Source organism: Panthera onca, chromosome A1 (assembly GCF_046562875.1).
Source record: "Panthera onca isolate mPanOnc1 chromosome A1, mPanOnc1 haplotype 2, whole genome shotgun sequence".
NCBI lineage: Eukaryota > Metazoa > Chordata > Mammalia > Carnivora > Felidae > Panthera > Panthera onca.
The window spans coordinates 162,238,913-162,253,753 of record NC_138339.1 but is presented as its reverse complement, the minus strand read 5'-3'; the positions used below and the strand labels follow the sequence as shown (position 1 = coordinate 162,253,753).

General features: G+C 44.4%; 1 protein-coding gene across 2 annotated transcripts in view; it reads left to right on the top strand.

Moving 5' to 3' along the window:
• The window catches only part of MYO16 (myosin XVI), a 611,293-nt gene that overhangs the window by 191,288 nt on the left and 405,164 nt on the right, over window positions 1-14,841 (top strand). For both annotated transcript variants that reach the window (XM_060636706.3, XM_060636705.3), the window contains exon 3: window positions 3,140-3,210. In XM_060636706.3, the coding sequence (XP_060492689.3) occupies window positions 3,140-3,210 (71 nt within the window). The remainder of the gene's footprint in view (window positions 1-3,139; window positions 3,211-14,841) is intronic.

The window sequence follows — 14,841 nt, the reverse complement described above, 5'->3', positions numbered from 1 at the left end:
TGGAGATCGGTACCCAGTGCCGGGGGCACAATGAATATGCTGTACTGTCGTCCCCTTTCCATTCTCTCAGGGCCCCATGACCTGAGTCCAGTGACTGTCTGTTATTTTGATCTGACAGGACATGGAGGCACAGAGGATTCAGTCGCTCTCCCATTGGGGCCAGGCCCCAGAGCCAAGTCTGTGGAACCCCAAGGCCAGGGTGTCACCGGCTCTTATTATGTGTAACTCACTACACATGTGCAAGGTGGATTTGATTCAAGAAATCTGATGGCGTTTTACATATGTCATAAGTGATATAATCTGCCTCCTACTGTATTTGTAGTTCAAGAGCTTGGCTGTAGAAGCTGTAAAAGCACTCTATAGACATTAGTTAATTCAAGATGAATAAGTACATTTGTTAAAAAAATAAACATTCGGGTAAAAGTGCTATTCACCTTCTGAAGAAAGCATTGATACACATGTTGAATTCACTTTCTGTTGTTGGCAATGGACTTTTCAAAATTAAGGGTAAGAAGGGGCGCTGGGGTGGCTCTGTCAGTTAAGTGTCTGACCCTTGATTTCGGCTCAGGTCATGATCTCACGATTCCTGAGTTCAAGGAACATCGGGCTCTGCGCTGATGGTACAGAACAGAGCCTGCTTGGGATCCTCTCTCTCTGCCTCTCCCCTATTCATCCATCCATTCATTCATTCATTCTCTCTCTCTCTCTCTTTCTCAAAAGTAAATAAATTAACATTTAAAAATTCTTAAAAATTAAGGGTAAGAAGATGTGAGGGAACAGAAAGTGTGTCCGTTTACAATTCGTGTGCACAGAGAGAGCCAGGAACGGGGGGCAAAAGGACATCTGTTGTGCCAGGCGGGACCGCTTCTAGAAATACAGAGAGGACAGGAAAGACAATACCTTCCTAGATGTTGTCCTGGTGGCCGAGGGGCAGGATGCCCAAGGAAGTAAATGGATGCCCCACGTGCTGTCAGGTTACTCTCGATCCCGTGAGACAGCCATCTTGGGCAAGTTGTGTTGTAAAAAACTACCCACATTTGGAGAATTTGTCTTACGAGGAGAATTAAATTCTTCACTGGAGAAAGAGCATCCCAAGAGGAAGCCATTTGGAAGATGAACAGGTGTGGACGTTCTCTTACTAAGGATGCTATCAGGGTGCGGACGGGCATCAGCAGGTACAGATCCAAGAAGCCACATGTGACCACTGTGGACCGAGCACAGGAATGTGTCTGAGTTCCCTGGGAAGAGACATTTGGACAAAGGCACTCTGATTTCAGGAAGGGCTGTCTGGAGGGCACGCGGGGCTGGGTGTGGATGGCCTCTGCTGTCACCATCTTACCCTCATTTTGGACAGGCTTTTCTGCTTCCCTGTTCACCTCCAGTGCACATGCCATCAAAGGGATGGCTTTTCTGGAGAGGGGACTGCCGGAGTAGCCATGTCCACCAGGACCCGTGGCGCCCCTTCTGACGTGCAGTTAGCTTTGGGGAAGATGGGGACACGCTGGGGATTGGAACACATTAAAGAATTGGGGTGCCATAGCAAAGAAGGTACATTCAGGTAGCACTCCAGACTGCCAAGAAACTTCATGGAAAGAGAGTGTGTTCAGTGAGGCACGAGTTTGAATCTGAGCCATTTCATTCAGTTCTATGTTACAATAGAAAAAAAAGAGTCACTGTTGCTTTAATTATAGTTTTTGTGGAAAATGCACTAACGGCTTTTTATTGAGACTGTGATACTGCTGTTAACTGTGGAAACCACGAGAGTGCTTTGGGGAGCTGATGAGCCTTTCTGCGAGGCTGGCCCTGGAGCCAGTGGAAGAAGCAGAGGTCTCCTTATGCCCCGGGCGTTCCTTGTACTAATGAATTCACCTTTGCTGTTAAATGGAAACACAGGTCACCTTCCAACTGTGCATTTAGTGTGATAATTGGTATATGTTTTGACCTATTTGGCATTATTCTTTTTTAATTTTTTTAATGTTTTATTTTTGAGAGAGAGAGAGACAGACAGAGTGCGAGCAGGGGAGAGGCAGAGAGAGAGGGAGACACAGAATCCAAAGCAGGCTCCAGGCTCCGAGCTGTCAGCACAGAGCCCGACATGGGGCTCAAACCCACAGACCACAAGATCATGACCTGAGCCGAAGCCAGACGCTTAACTGACTGAGCCACCCAGGCACCCCCGGCATTAGTAATTTAGATAGAAATGGCCTTGTCCCATAGTGCTTCTTGGAATGATGGGTACACTACTGTCACATGAAAGGAGGTTTAACATGCAAAGTATAAACTTTATTTTAAACCAATGGTTCCTAACGAGATTAAAAAATAAAGTTAACTGAACTGGCACATGTACCCCAATGTTCATAGCACCACTATCAACAATAGCCAAAGTATGGCTTTGTTAGAGCCCAGATGTCCATCCCCTGGTGAATACATAAAGAAGATGTGGTATATATATGCAATGGAGTATTACTTGGCGATCGAAAAGAATGAAATCTTGCCATTTGCAACAACATGGATGGAACTCGAATGTATTGTGCTGAATGAAATGTCAGTCAGAGAAAGATAAATATCACGTGATTTCACTCATATGTGGGATTCAAGCAACACAACAGATGAATGTAGGGGAAGGGAAGGAAAAATAAGATAAAAACAGAGAAGGAGGCAAACCATAAGAGACTCTTAAACACAGAGAACAAACGGAGGGTTGCTGGAGAGAGGTGGGGGGGGATGGGCTGGATGGGCAACAGGCACTGAGGAGGGCACCTGTTGGCAGGAGCCCTGGGTGTCATTGGAAGTGATGAATCATGGGGTTCTGCTCCTGAAACCAAGACCACTCTGTATGTTGACTAACTTGAATTGAAGTAAATACAATTTTTTTTTTTAAAAAAAGTGTTCCTTTTTCTGAATAATTTGCACAGCTGTGATAGGAAATTATACGGACAAATAGAGGATTAAGTTTGAATGTGCAGTTAGATGCCCTCAGCACTCCATACACGAAGTTGAGGTCAGACGGCGATCAATGTGTCTTCTTTCGCTTTGTGGCTGTTTGCAGTTTAGAGCTGAACGAACCGCTACAGGTTTTGTATTCACGGGGTGGATAAAAGACGTGCTCTAACCGCCTTCTCCTCTTTCCGTCCTGCAGCGCTCCGGCTCCTGAAGGAGGGCGCGGATCCGCACACCCCCGTTTCCTCAGGAGGGTCCCTGCTCCATCTGGTGAGAACCGTATGGCCTGGGCAGGCCTGGGGGGATGCAGGGGGGAGACTCAGTCCTGGGTTCCAAACTCAGTTGCCAAATGCACACGTGCCAGAGGCTGGTCAACACATGATGTTTCCAAATGATCAGGCTCAGATATTGACCTGCAGTGTTTACTTCCGCACTGACGTTTGTAATTAATCTTTGATACATGGAGTCAGAACTCCTGGCCTCAAGAAGATGCTGTAGAAAAAGAAGTAGATGGTATTGTATCCATTGGAGACTCCTAGGCAATCATTCTCTTGCTTTTACAAGTTGCCTTTATTGCTGCCGTGAACTTTCTCGATACTCTGCTGGTGACCAGGTTCACATAAATGTGAATAAAGCTTACCTGCATTCTTTTGGGGACCAAGCAGTGAATAAGTCAATCAACAAATAAATAATTGCATGAACACAAGAATATTAGGTTCCTGTGCAAGAAATTGTTACTGATTCAAGTAAAAATTAAGTGAAAGGTTTCAATTCACTGGTCTTCAAGACTTCATTTTGGAAAATATCAAAATTAACATAATGTGAAAAACCTCACTTAGGATCATTTACCAAGGTCAGAGATCAGCTGTATTTCTTTGCGGTACTGTGAACTATGTGAAAGAAGGCGATACATCAAACAGCCGGAAGCTTCAGGACTCGGCACGGGTTCTCAGCCTTGACTGCACGTTAGAATCACCCGGGAGCTGTAAAAGGCCGACACCCGCCTCCCAACCGTAGCCCCATGTCTGGAGATTCTGACTTAGTTTTTCTGGGATGTAGCGATTCTGGGCTCCCCCGGCTGATTCTAATTTACAGCCTAGGCTGAGAACCGGTGCATACAAGAGAAACTTGTACCCACATAAGACTCAGGATATCTGGGATACAGACAATCCTCTTATGCACTCAGCAGCATGGAAAAATAACTCAGACTGTTGATAGGTGACAGTCTGTAGAAGAAATGTAAACTGTTTCTCTCCAGCGTTGGTTGAGACAGATGTCTAGATTACTTTTTCCTTCTCTGCAGTGTTTTGGTCTTGAAATCTCTCCATTTTATACTCAGATCATTACGTGGCTTGTGTGATGTTTCTGTGGGGCCCTGCCTCATTAATCCCTGGGTCCCGGGTCTGATGGTGATGATAATCCTAGGCCAGGGACGTGCTGCTAACAGCTTTCTGTAGACAAGCATCCTCCCCTTGGACGATACGATTATCTCTCTACCAGGAGGTGAAGTGATCAGCATGTTCAAAAGAGACCAGGCCAGGCTCTACGCTCTTTCCTCGGGAGTGTCTACCCCTGTCTCTATGTCCCCCATCAAAAGATGATCGGGAGAGGATTAGATCCCAGGCCAGATGCTTCTGGTCTTTTCCTCTCCTATGTAACTGCATGTACACTTACTCCTTTTATTAAATTTGAGGAGATGCCGAAGCTCACGGAGACTAATTTTTCCCATCTGTGAAATGGGCAGATTATCTGGGCTCTTGTGCTCAGAGTATTTGTTGTGATGTGTACCTACCGCTGCGTGTGTCATGATGATCAAATAGATACGAAAATAACTTTTAAGCCACGACGTGCCTCTGATATGTTAGATATTGATCAACATATACATTATATTGTATTATTTATGGTGCATTTTCATATGAATTAATTTTTCATTCTCAGTGTGGTTGGGAATATGCCTCTATTACCTTCCTAGTTGGAATGAGAAAACAGGAGAATGAAACACTTTGGCCAGGGTCACATAGTAGCAGACAGTACAGAGCTTCCCCTCTGGCCTCTGAGGACAAATACAAGATTCTTGTCGTGTGTTTTCCAATGACACCTGCAAGCTGTTCGTTTAAAGTTTTCAGAGAACACACCGTTATTCTAATCCGAGTGCTGGAAGACCTGTTCTGCGAACAAATCACGTCAATGCATTGTTAATATTGCCAAGAATGCATTATTACTGAGTGTGGGTCTTTGTGAGAGAGAGAAAGAAACAGCCACTTCTTTATATATGTTATGCACTTGAGGGTAACAAGCCCATGAAAGTGCATCCTAGCCTTCGGCAAATCAGCGGTTGCTTTCTGGACATATGACACACAGCCAGATGCCATTGTCTCCCTTCCCCCGGACCACGGCCACCCTCTCTTAAACCATCATCCCTTCCCTGGGTAGGGAGCATCATCTCTCCTCTCCCCAACCCTCCTCACCTACCCTGAAGTCCGTTCCCACGCAGAAGCCCAATCAGCGTCACTCATCCATCCGAATATCCCAGACGCTTTCCTTCCCGCTCCAAGAAAAACCCAAAGTCCTACGTAGAGCCATCCCGTGACCTGCTCCGCTGTGGCCCCGCCCCAGCTACTCCCCTCTTGTTCTCGTGGCTCCTTGCTGTGCCCACCATGTTCACAGGTGCTCCCCGCTCGAGTCCTTTCCACCTGGAACATTGCTCCGCAGGTGTCCACGCAGCCCATGCCTTCATTTGCTTGGGTCTCTATTCAGAAGTCCTCTAACACAACAGGCTCCCCTGGCTTGCCCTGGAGGATGTAGCAGCCTGCCGTCACGACTCCACGACCAACCTGACTTTCAACTGGCTGCTGGTTTCTTTCTGGTGCCACCAAACAGACTACGGACCCGACGATAATGTTCTGTTTATTAGACTGTGTGCTCCCTGAGAGCAGGCACTGGGCATATTCTCCTCAGCCTATTTTATCTGCTGGGCCTGGGGGGTGCCCAGCACGCAGACGACGCTCAGTAGGTTTGTTGAGTAGGAAAGTTGATGCGTTAACTACTTAATTAATAACTGATGCTGTGATAGGTATTAGGGGTGTGAAGGCTCAGAACACATTCTGTGCCCATATGGAGTTTAGTTTTCTGAGGGAGAGAGAAAAACAAACACCGATTGGAGAAGACCCAGAATACGGGTAAACAGAAAACAGTGAAAGAGAAAGATCAGGAGGCCACGCCTGCCTGGGGAGAACATTCGGACACCTTTGTCCACCCTCCTGATCAGACTTAATTACCCTTTTATCGAAGATCTCCTAGCGCACCGTCCTGGATTCTAGCGATCTTGTCACAATGGCTTCTCATTAATGGATGATATGCCTTTTCTCTCTGCTAGCCTGAATTTTCAAAGCCTGTGACTGTCTTAGATACTTTCATGTCCTTGGCGTGTGATGTATAGGAAATACTCAATCCATTATCCGTGAATGAACGAATGCATGCATGCATGCATGCCTGGGCTCCAAGGACGTGAGGATCTCTTTGGCTAATGTGAAGTTAGTTATTTGAGGCCCAGGTCACAGAGTATAAAGATTCAGAAATGGTGGAATCAGAAGGAAAAAAGAAAGGAGAGGATTAAAGCGATAAGATAGAGGGAAACGCTGCATCAACTTCGCACTCAGTGCACGTATGTAGCGTTTCTCTACCGTGAGGCACGGCTGTGAGCCTCAGATAAAGGGCAGGCGCAGGAGGAGTGCGCATGAGAAAGCCCGGTGACAGCTAACCGGCTACGGGCATGGTGCTGAGTCCCCTTTTGCTGGGGTTCCCGAGTAAATAAAAGCAAATGAAAAATTGCAGGTTGCCAGAGGGAGAAAATTACAGGGTTTCAACATGCCGTAGGTATTGAAAAAGGCAATTTAGGCATCTGAAATGTCAACTGAGCCTGTCTGCTGTTTGCCCCACCTTGGGGGCATCCTGCGTTAGGAAGCCTGATGTGTTATCAGCACTGAAGCTCTAATTATAGATGCTCAGATCAACGTCTTTGGGGAAAAAAGGCAGCATATGTTTGTGTGGGCCACCGAGAATAAGCTGCGGAGATTGTTGAGATTTCCGGAGTTTTGTTCGTTTAACTTAGTTAACGCTGAGTGAACTCATTCCAAGTGTAGATTTCGGTACATTTCTCTCAGAAGTGCCAGGAGAACTTTGATGCTGGAGATGAACAAATGCCATTGGATTACAGGTAAACATTTGCGAAGAAGGTTTTAGTGTATTTTATCATATAAAATCTTTAGTTTTATCTAATTTTCACACTTTCAACCAATGCCTCCCATTAGCTTGTTTACCTGCCCTTCATTAAATAATTCACATATCAAACATATGGCAGGTGTCAACTCCTGTGAGAGACAGGGGGGAAATATTGACAGCAGGTAACTGGATCTGCACCCCAGGCATTTAGTCTTGGGAGGGCAAATAGATGAAAACTCAGATTTAACTCCGGAGTGGCTCAGTCGCTTAAACGTCTGACTCCTGATTTCGGCTCAGGGTCATGGTCTCAGAGTTTGTGAATTAGACTCCCACATTGGTCTCTGTCCTGACGGTTCAGAGTCTGCTTGGGATTCTCTCTCTCCCTCTCTCTCTGCCCTCCCCTGCTCATATTCTCTCTCACTCAAAATAAATGAATAAACTTAAAAAAATAAATTATGATATTTATGGATTCGGAAACAGAATCACATAGGTTTTGCTGAAATACTGTCCAGGGTTTTATGTTCTGACCACTAATAAATGAGCTCTTGAGAAGGAGCTCAGGATGGTAACCAAACCCTCTTGAATGGGGTATGAAATCCAAATTCTTTTAATGTGACAGCAGCAGACCCCAGTGAAGCTTAAGTGAAATATGTTAGAAATGGGCAATACTTTCTTTGACCTGGTGGATTCTAGTTTGACATGAAGACAGGTCTTTGCATGGTGGACATCAGGTAGCTATCAAAAATACTGAGCCACAGCAGATACGGAAATCTGTTCATGACATATTGGTAAATATCAAAAGTATGTTAGAGTGTAGTGTATTTAGTACAGTAAGGTAGATAGATGAGACGAGGGAAAGAGAGAAACGTTTTCAAAAGCAGAGAAAATCTTGATGACTAGAGAAAAATTTTTAACAGTGACTCAGGTTGGGGAAAGGAGACAAAGTCTTTTCATTTTTACTCTGTCTTTTTACATATTGCTCGATCATTTACAATAATCAGCATGTATCTTTCACACAATAGAAGAAATTAATCAAAGTGGTTATGGCTGCATTTTTATTAGAAGCTTAAATTTTAATCACTTCCTGCTCTTACGAGAAAGTCTGGTGTCTGAATTGGCTGTTCATTGGACTTCACTATACACGTCTTTCAAGCTTCAGGAGCTGGGAGAAGCAGTAGTAATTAGAAAATAACCACAGTAGCAGCTTTTCAACATCTTAGTATCTTTTAAATTGAGGAGAAAATAGTGTATTTTGAAAAGAGTCACAGGCCAGCTGTTGTTGGTCTTTTCCTCTCCTATGTAACTTCATGTACACTTATTCCTTTCATTAAATTTGAGGAGATGCTGAAGCTCATGGAGACTCATTTTTCCCATCTGTGAAATGGGCATATATCTGGGCTCTTGTGCTCAGAGTATTTGTTGTGATGTGTATATTAGGACTGTGGAGGAAACGTCTAAAGAAATATTTCATTTTATTTTAAAGTTTATTTACTTCTTTTGAGAGGGTGGTGCAGAGAGAGAGAGGGAGAGAGAGAATTTCAGGCAGGCTCCGCACTGTCAGCACAGAGCCTGGTGCAGGGCTCGATCTCACGAACCGTGAGATTGTGACCTGAGCCAAATTCCAGAGTCAGACGCTTAATCAGCTGAGACACCCAGGCGCCCCAAGAAAGATTTTATTTTAAAACTGATTTGGGTATTAAAGAGCAAACATGGTGGATAGATATGTGGAAGTTGTCTACACTTTCCCTGCCCACCCACTCCGGAGCGTCTGGGCATCCACCAGGTTACTCTACCCTCCTTTGCTTTCCTGGAAGCTATAAGGGGAAAGCTGTAAGGCCAAATGCTGGCAAGAAATGAATTATAGCAGAAGAAAATGTGCCCTCTCCAGGGACTGTCCCTGGGAGTTTCTTGGGTGATGGGGAACAGGGGACATTGATACAGGATGGTACAGCAGGAAGCAGAGGCGATTGAATGAGCAAGATGGACCCAAGTGATCATGTCATTGAGGAGGAGAGTCCAGCCATTCTGCAGTCTGAGGACAATGCTAGAAAGTGCTAGAAGTAGAGTTTCTGTTGCCTGGAAACCATGACTCCTTTAAATTTTTCCAAGGATGTAATTAATTCAATTTAAAAAAAAAATTTTTTTTAACGTTTCTTTATTTTTGAGACAGAGAGAGACAGAGCATGAACGGGGGAGGGTCAGAGAGAGAGGGAGACACAGAATCTGAAACAGGCTCCAGGCTCTGAGCAGTCAGCACAGAGCCCGACGCGGGGCTCGAACTCACATACCGCGAGATCGTGACCTGAGCCGAAGTCGGACACTTAACCGACTGAGCCACCCAGGCGCCCCGATTCAATTTTTTTAAATGTTTTACTTATTTTTGAGAGACAGAGAGAGACTGAGCGTGAGCAGGGGAGGAGCAGAGAGAGGGAGACACAGAATCCGAAGCAGGCTCCAGGCTCTGAGCTGTCAGTACAGAGCCCGACGCAGGGCTTGAACTCATGAACAGTGAAATCATGACCTGAGCCAAAGTCGGATGTTTAACCGACTGAGCCACACTGGTGCCCCAAAAGTCAAATTTGTGGCCCAACTTTGCATGGTAAAATCCAACATTTCTTTTGTCTGTGAGAATCATGTTATCCATAACTGGAAAGTCTGAGTCCAGCATTTTTTATCATTCATAGAGTATCCATCTGAATCTTGAATGAAAATCTTAACCTTGATCTATACTGCGGGTATATTTTTATTTGGATTACCTGCGTGCATGGCTTAGGGGGTAAAAGTGCACATTGTGGCATTTCTCAGAAGGTCACCAGAAACTGAAGGGAGTGAGTTTTCATTTTTGAGCAAATGTACTACACAGGACTGGTTCATTCAAAAATTCTAAAAAATTCTGTAGTAAAGTTACCAGTGAGATTTTTGTTTTGTTTCTGCAATAATAGAACCCAATTTATAATGAATCAGAATCTTGCATGACAGGGTGAAGGCAGATGGGTGAGGAATTCTTTACAGATGTCTTTGATCTGTGAGCCTCTCTGAGAAAAATCCCAGCCAACCAGTATGGAGAGCACTGGGACAGAGCCTTCCCAACTGGAACTTGGATGTTGCACCCAGAAAGGTTTTCCCTGAGGTATCAGCTTGAAACTCTCCTGCTCAGAAAGGCCTTCCATGCCAAATGATGTGTAATTCCCCAAAGAGCTGTTTTCATTCCTCCTCCAGATTGTTCATGCTGTTTCCTACTTTGGGGTGCTTCTCTGAGATGGCCCCACAGCTCACTGGACTTCCCCATCATACTTCTCTTTTGACTGCATTACCCTCTTGAATTTGGCTATTGACTAGGGACAGTATCTAGTTCATAGACCAACTCTGGCATGGCACCACCCTGGGGGTATGGTGGATCTTCAGTGAATAATTAATCGATTATGATTAATGTCTCAGCCCACCTCCCCCCACAATCCTTCAAGACTCAGATCCTGTGCTGAGTACCCCATATTGGAGTACTATTCCAGTTCTATTCAGGCTGTTGGTAGCCCCCACCGTGACTCTATAGAATGCTCTGAACACCCTCAATCTCATTTAAGTGGGTTGTCTGGTACTGTGTTATTAAACATTACATGTTTAATTAAATTACATTAAACAAGTGTAGTTACTATGTCATTAAACATTACATGTACATTTCCAAGCACAGTACCCGGAATAGAGTGTTGCCTAACAAAATCTTGGTGATCCAAAGTGAAGCAAACCAATATTGCAGCCGAAGGGGCAGAGTTTACATTCACTTAAAAGGATAAAAGTTTGATTAGGATTTAAAATTTTCTGGAAATGCATCAATGGCACATCTGAATCTCTTTAGAAATAGCCGGTTTTATAATTAGAGGTTGGTTCAATTGGCTGGAAGATATGTGTGTTTGGAAGGCAGGTGGCAATAATAATAACCATAATTCAACTTTAGATGTTCTGGGTCATTTCTGTATGGCAAGGTAATCTGCAGTACAAGTATTTACCAGGGAGAAGATACAGATCTTTTTTGACTTATGATGGGGTTATGTCTGGATAAACCACGCAAATTGAAAATATCGTTAAGTCAAAATGCATTTGATACGTCTAACCTACTGAACATTATAGCTGAGTCTAGCCTGCCTTAAATGTGCTCAGACCATGGACATTAGCCTACAGTTGGGCAAAAATCATTGAACGCAAAGCTCATTTCCTAATAAAATGTTGACTACCTCCTGTAATTTATTGAATTCTTTACTGAAAACGACACGCACAGAATGGTTACCTGGGTGCAGAATGGTTGTCAGCATCTCGGTTGTCTCTGCTCACGATGGCGTGGCTGCGTGGGGGCTGCGTCTGCTGCCCCAGCATCACGAGAGGGTGAACTGCGTGTCGCCAGCCCTGGACGTGATCCAAATTCAAAATTCTTTCACACCTTCGTAACGTCTAAATATCATTAAGTTGAACCATGGTAGGTCCGAGACCATCTGCACGTGAAAAGCAAAAATGATGAGAGGTATGGTCAAGAGCATGTAATGAGTGCAGTTCCTCAATGTGAGATAGTGGCAGATAAGGCGAAGTTATTTTGTGTAGATCCAGGCACTGGCTGGAAAGGCTGGCCGGTGGGATTGGTATTCAGTACAAAGGGCCATATGGAAGTTCTAGAGAGATTTCAAAAACTTTAAAAATTGCAACAGATTCAAATTCATTTTGCTACTGATAGAAATCTCTATACGTGTGTGTCACTGTCTCTTTCCATCTGTGTCTGGTTGTAGAAATGTTTTGAATCGCTGAGAACTCATACAGATAAGACAGGAAAAATGGGCAATGATGAAAACAAATTGATTGTGTAAATCATATTGCTTCCCCTCCCCCCACCCCTTCCAGAGAGTTCAGCCATAATTTTTTTGTTTAATAGTAGACTTGTGTTTAGCACATGATATCCACTCAATAATTGATATCTGGATCAAATTAGATGTTGTCCCGGTAACTTTTTGCTTGTCTCCTCTGCCCCAGTGGCTTTGAAATCAACACTGCAAAGTAAAAAGGGAAGTGTGTGCTGAAAATGTATAGACATCGAGAATGAGAAAGCTAATATCACAGTATATCCAACTCATGTTAAAAAAAAAAACAAAAAACAGCCAAAAACTTGCAAGTGATAACTTTCATGTATGCACGATGAATGTGTGAATTCAGTGTTTGGAGAAATCTTTCGATTTTCTGAGTGATAGATTTCAGGGTTGTTCAAGACATACTCCTTAGCTAACCAGAAGGACTGAAATACCTAAGATATCCCTTATGACAAGATGTGGGGAGAAGGCAGAACATCTTAAGTTTAAAATTGTCTGTATTTGTTTATTTGGTTTCTATGATTTCTCGGGTCTTTTCAGTGGAATCAGGAATACGTGTTGCATGGGGTTTGAACCTTGCGAAATGTTACCGTTGTTTAGAAATAGTTCCAAAGTGGAAGCATGCGTCACCGAGAAGCTGTGGACTGCTGACTTGGTGTGGAGAGTGTTCTCTGTCACTAATCCTGGCCAACTCAATAAACAGTCTTGGAGGAAGACTTATTTGCCCTGTTGCTCTCTAAGTATGCTTTAGGAGGTAGAACACGATGTTTTTGTCATCACGGGCTGTGATGTTAGGACTTACGACTTAGCGTGGAGCCAGTCTTGGTGGCGGCAAACCAGGGGGCGGTAACTCCAGTAAAACGTGGTGGAGGTTTGTGGGGTCCTGGAGTCAAGGCACTTCACGCTTTCAGAGAGGGGGGTAACCCAGTGTTGCTGATGTCCTCAGACCATGGGGACGACTGTGATCTTAGTCCCTAACTTTGATGAAAGAGGAGAGTGACCCGGTTGGGAGAAGAGGGGTAGTATGTAAGGATAGAGTGAATCTTAGAAAGAAGCACTTTAAGGTGAACAGACAATGATTCTAAAAGAATCAATAAGCTAAGGGGCGCCTGACTGGTTTAGTCAGTGGAGCGTGCGATTCTTGATCTCAGGTCATGAGTTCAAGCCCCATGTTGGGCGTAAAGCTTACTTAAAAAAAAAAAATCAATAAGCTCAGAAAATAGCCAAGCCTTTTCAGGGCCTGATAGGAGAAAAGTTTCTCTACACCGAAGAAGGCTGCAGGAGAGACGCTGTTTCCAGAGAGATCGATTTCCACTGAGGTTCTGTGGACATTTCCAGGTGAGGGAATGAACCAGAAGTTGGCTGGAAGGCAGCGCAGTGTGTGGACTTGAGGGACCTGGTTGGGGGCAGGCTGGTTGAGAGGTTTGGCAGTTCAGCTAGGGCTTCATGGGCACACGGTCAGCTCAGTCACACGGGAGTCTGTGCTCCGCAGGGCCCGTGGTTGGTTTCATGTTGTGCTGTCGCCATCTTGAAATTCTTAGACATTTTTGAATAAGGGGCCTCACTGTTCCCTTTTGCACTGGGTCCCACAAATTATGCAGCCAGTCCTGCCAGGACCTTAGAGAGGCAGGGGAAGGGGACGGGAGGAGCTGGAGACTTGGTTCCAGGCAGTCAAGGTGGACTGGTGTTGTCAGAGCTCTCTGAAGGTGACAGAGTGGCTGTTCAGCCACCTTCTTGGTGCTGTAAGCTGTTGCCAGAAACAGGTTGAAGTGATGAAAGGAGCCTGAACTGGGAGGAAGATTTGCTTGAAGAAAATTCTTTCTAGCGAGAATTAGCTTTACTATCTAACGATAATGTTGTAAGAACATTGTAACAGGAATGTTCAACCATCATAATCTTTTCAGACAAGTGTGATTAGAAGGTATTTATTGCTGTCAAATTATTATTCATGATCCGTGGAAATGTGGATCTAAAAATTACCTTACTTGAGAGAGGCTGATACCATTTTCAGCACTGTATCTAATTAAGTCTTTTTTTTGGTAAAAGACACCGCAGAGGCAAACTGTAGGTATCTCTGAATTGTAAATGCGGATTTCCGAGGTGCAGGATGAGGATATCTTGACAGACACAAGGAAGGAGGAGTCGCATCACTGTTGATTATGCAGTGAGTTATCAAAATGATAAAGAGAACAGAACAGGAATTACCTGCATGTGAATTTCCTAAAATAAATTGGATCCAGGCCCCAATTCTAAAACCTATTTATTGAGCCTTTATACTCTGATCCGTATCTTATTAGTCATCGTATCCAAACCTGCAGCCACTGTCGCTGGGGCCACGATTCATACCGTCTTCCTTACGGTTACACACAACACGGTACATCACATGTGCAGAGATCTTGGTTCAGACCTGAAACTAATCCCTCAGATTTCACATCCGCCATTGCCCCACATGCGTCCACACATCCCAATACTGATGCCTGCTTCTATCTTCCTTTCTATGGGACGTGTGCCATGATTTTGCATTACATTGACTATGTTCTTGAGACCTCCAGGTCTCAAGGAGGGAAATATGAATGTTTTCCATGACTGTATTATGCTTGTGAACCACAGTTCATACTTCTTTCTTTCTTTGTTCCTTCCTTCCTTCCTTCCTTCCTTCCTTCCTTCCTTCCTTCCTCTCTCTCTCTTCCTTTCTTTCTTTCTTTCTTTCTTTCTTTCTTTCTTTCTTTCTTTCCTTTCTCTTCCTTCCTTCCCCTTCCTTCCTTCCTTCCTTCCTTCCTTCCTTCCTTCCTCTCTCTTCCTTCCTTCTTCCTTCCTTCCTTCCTTCCTCTCC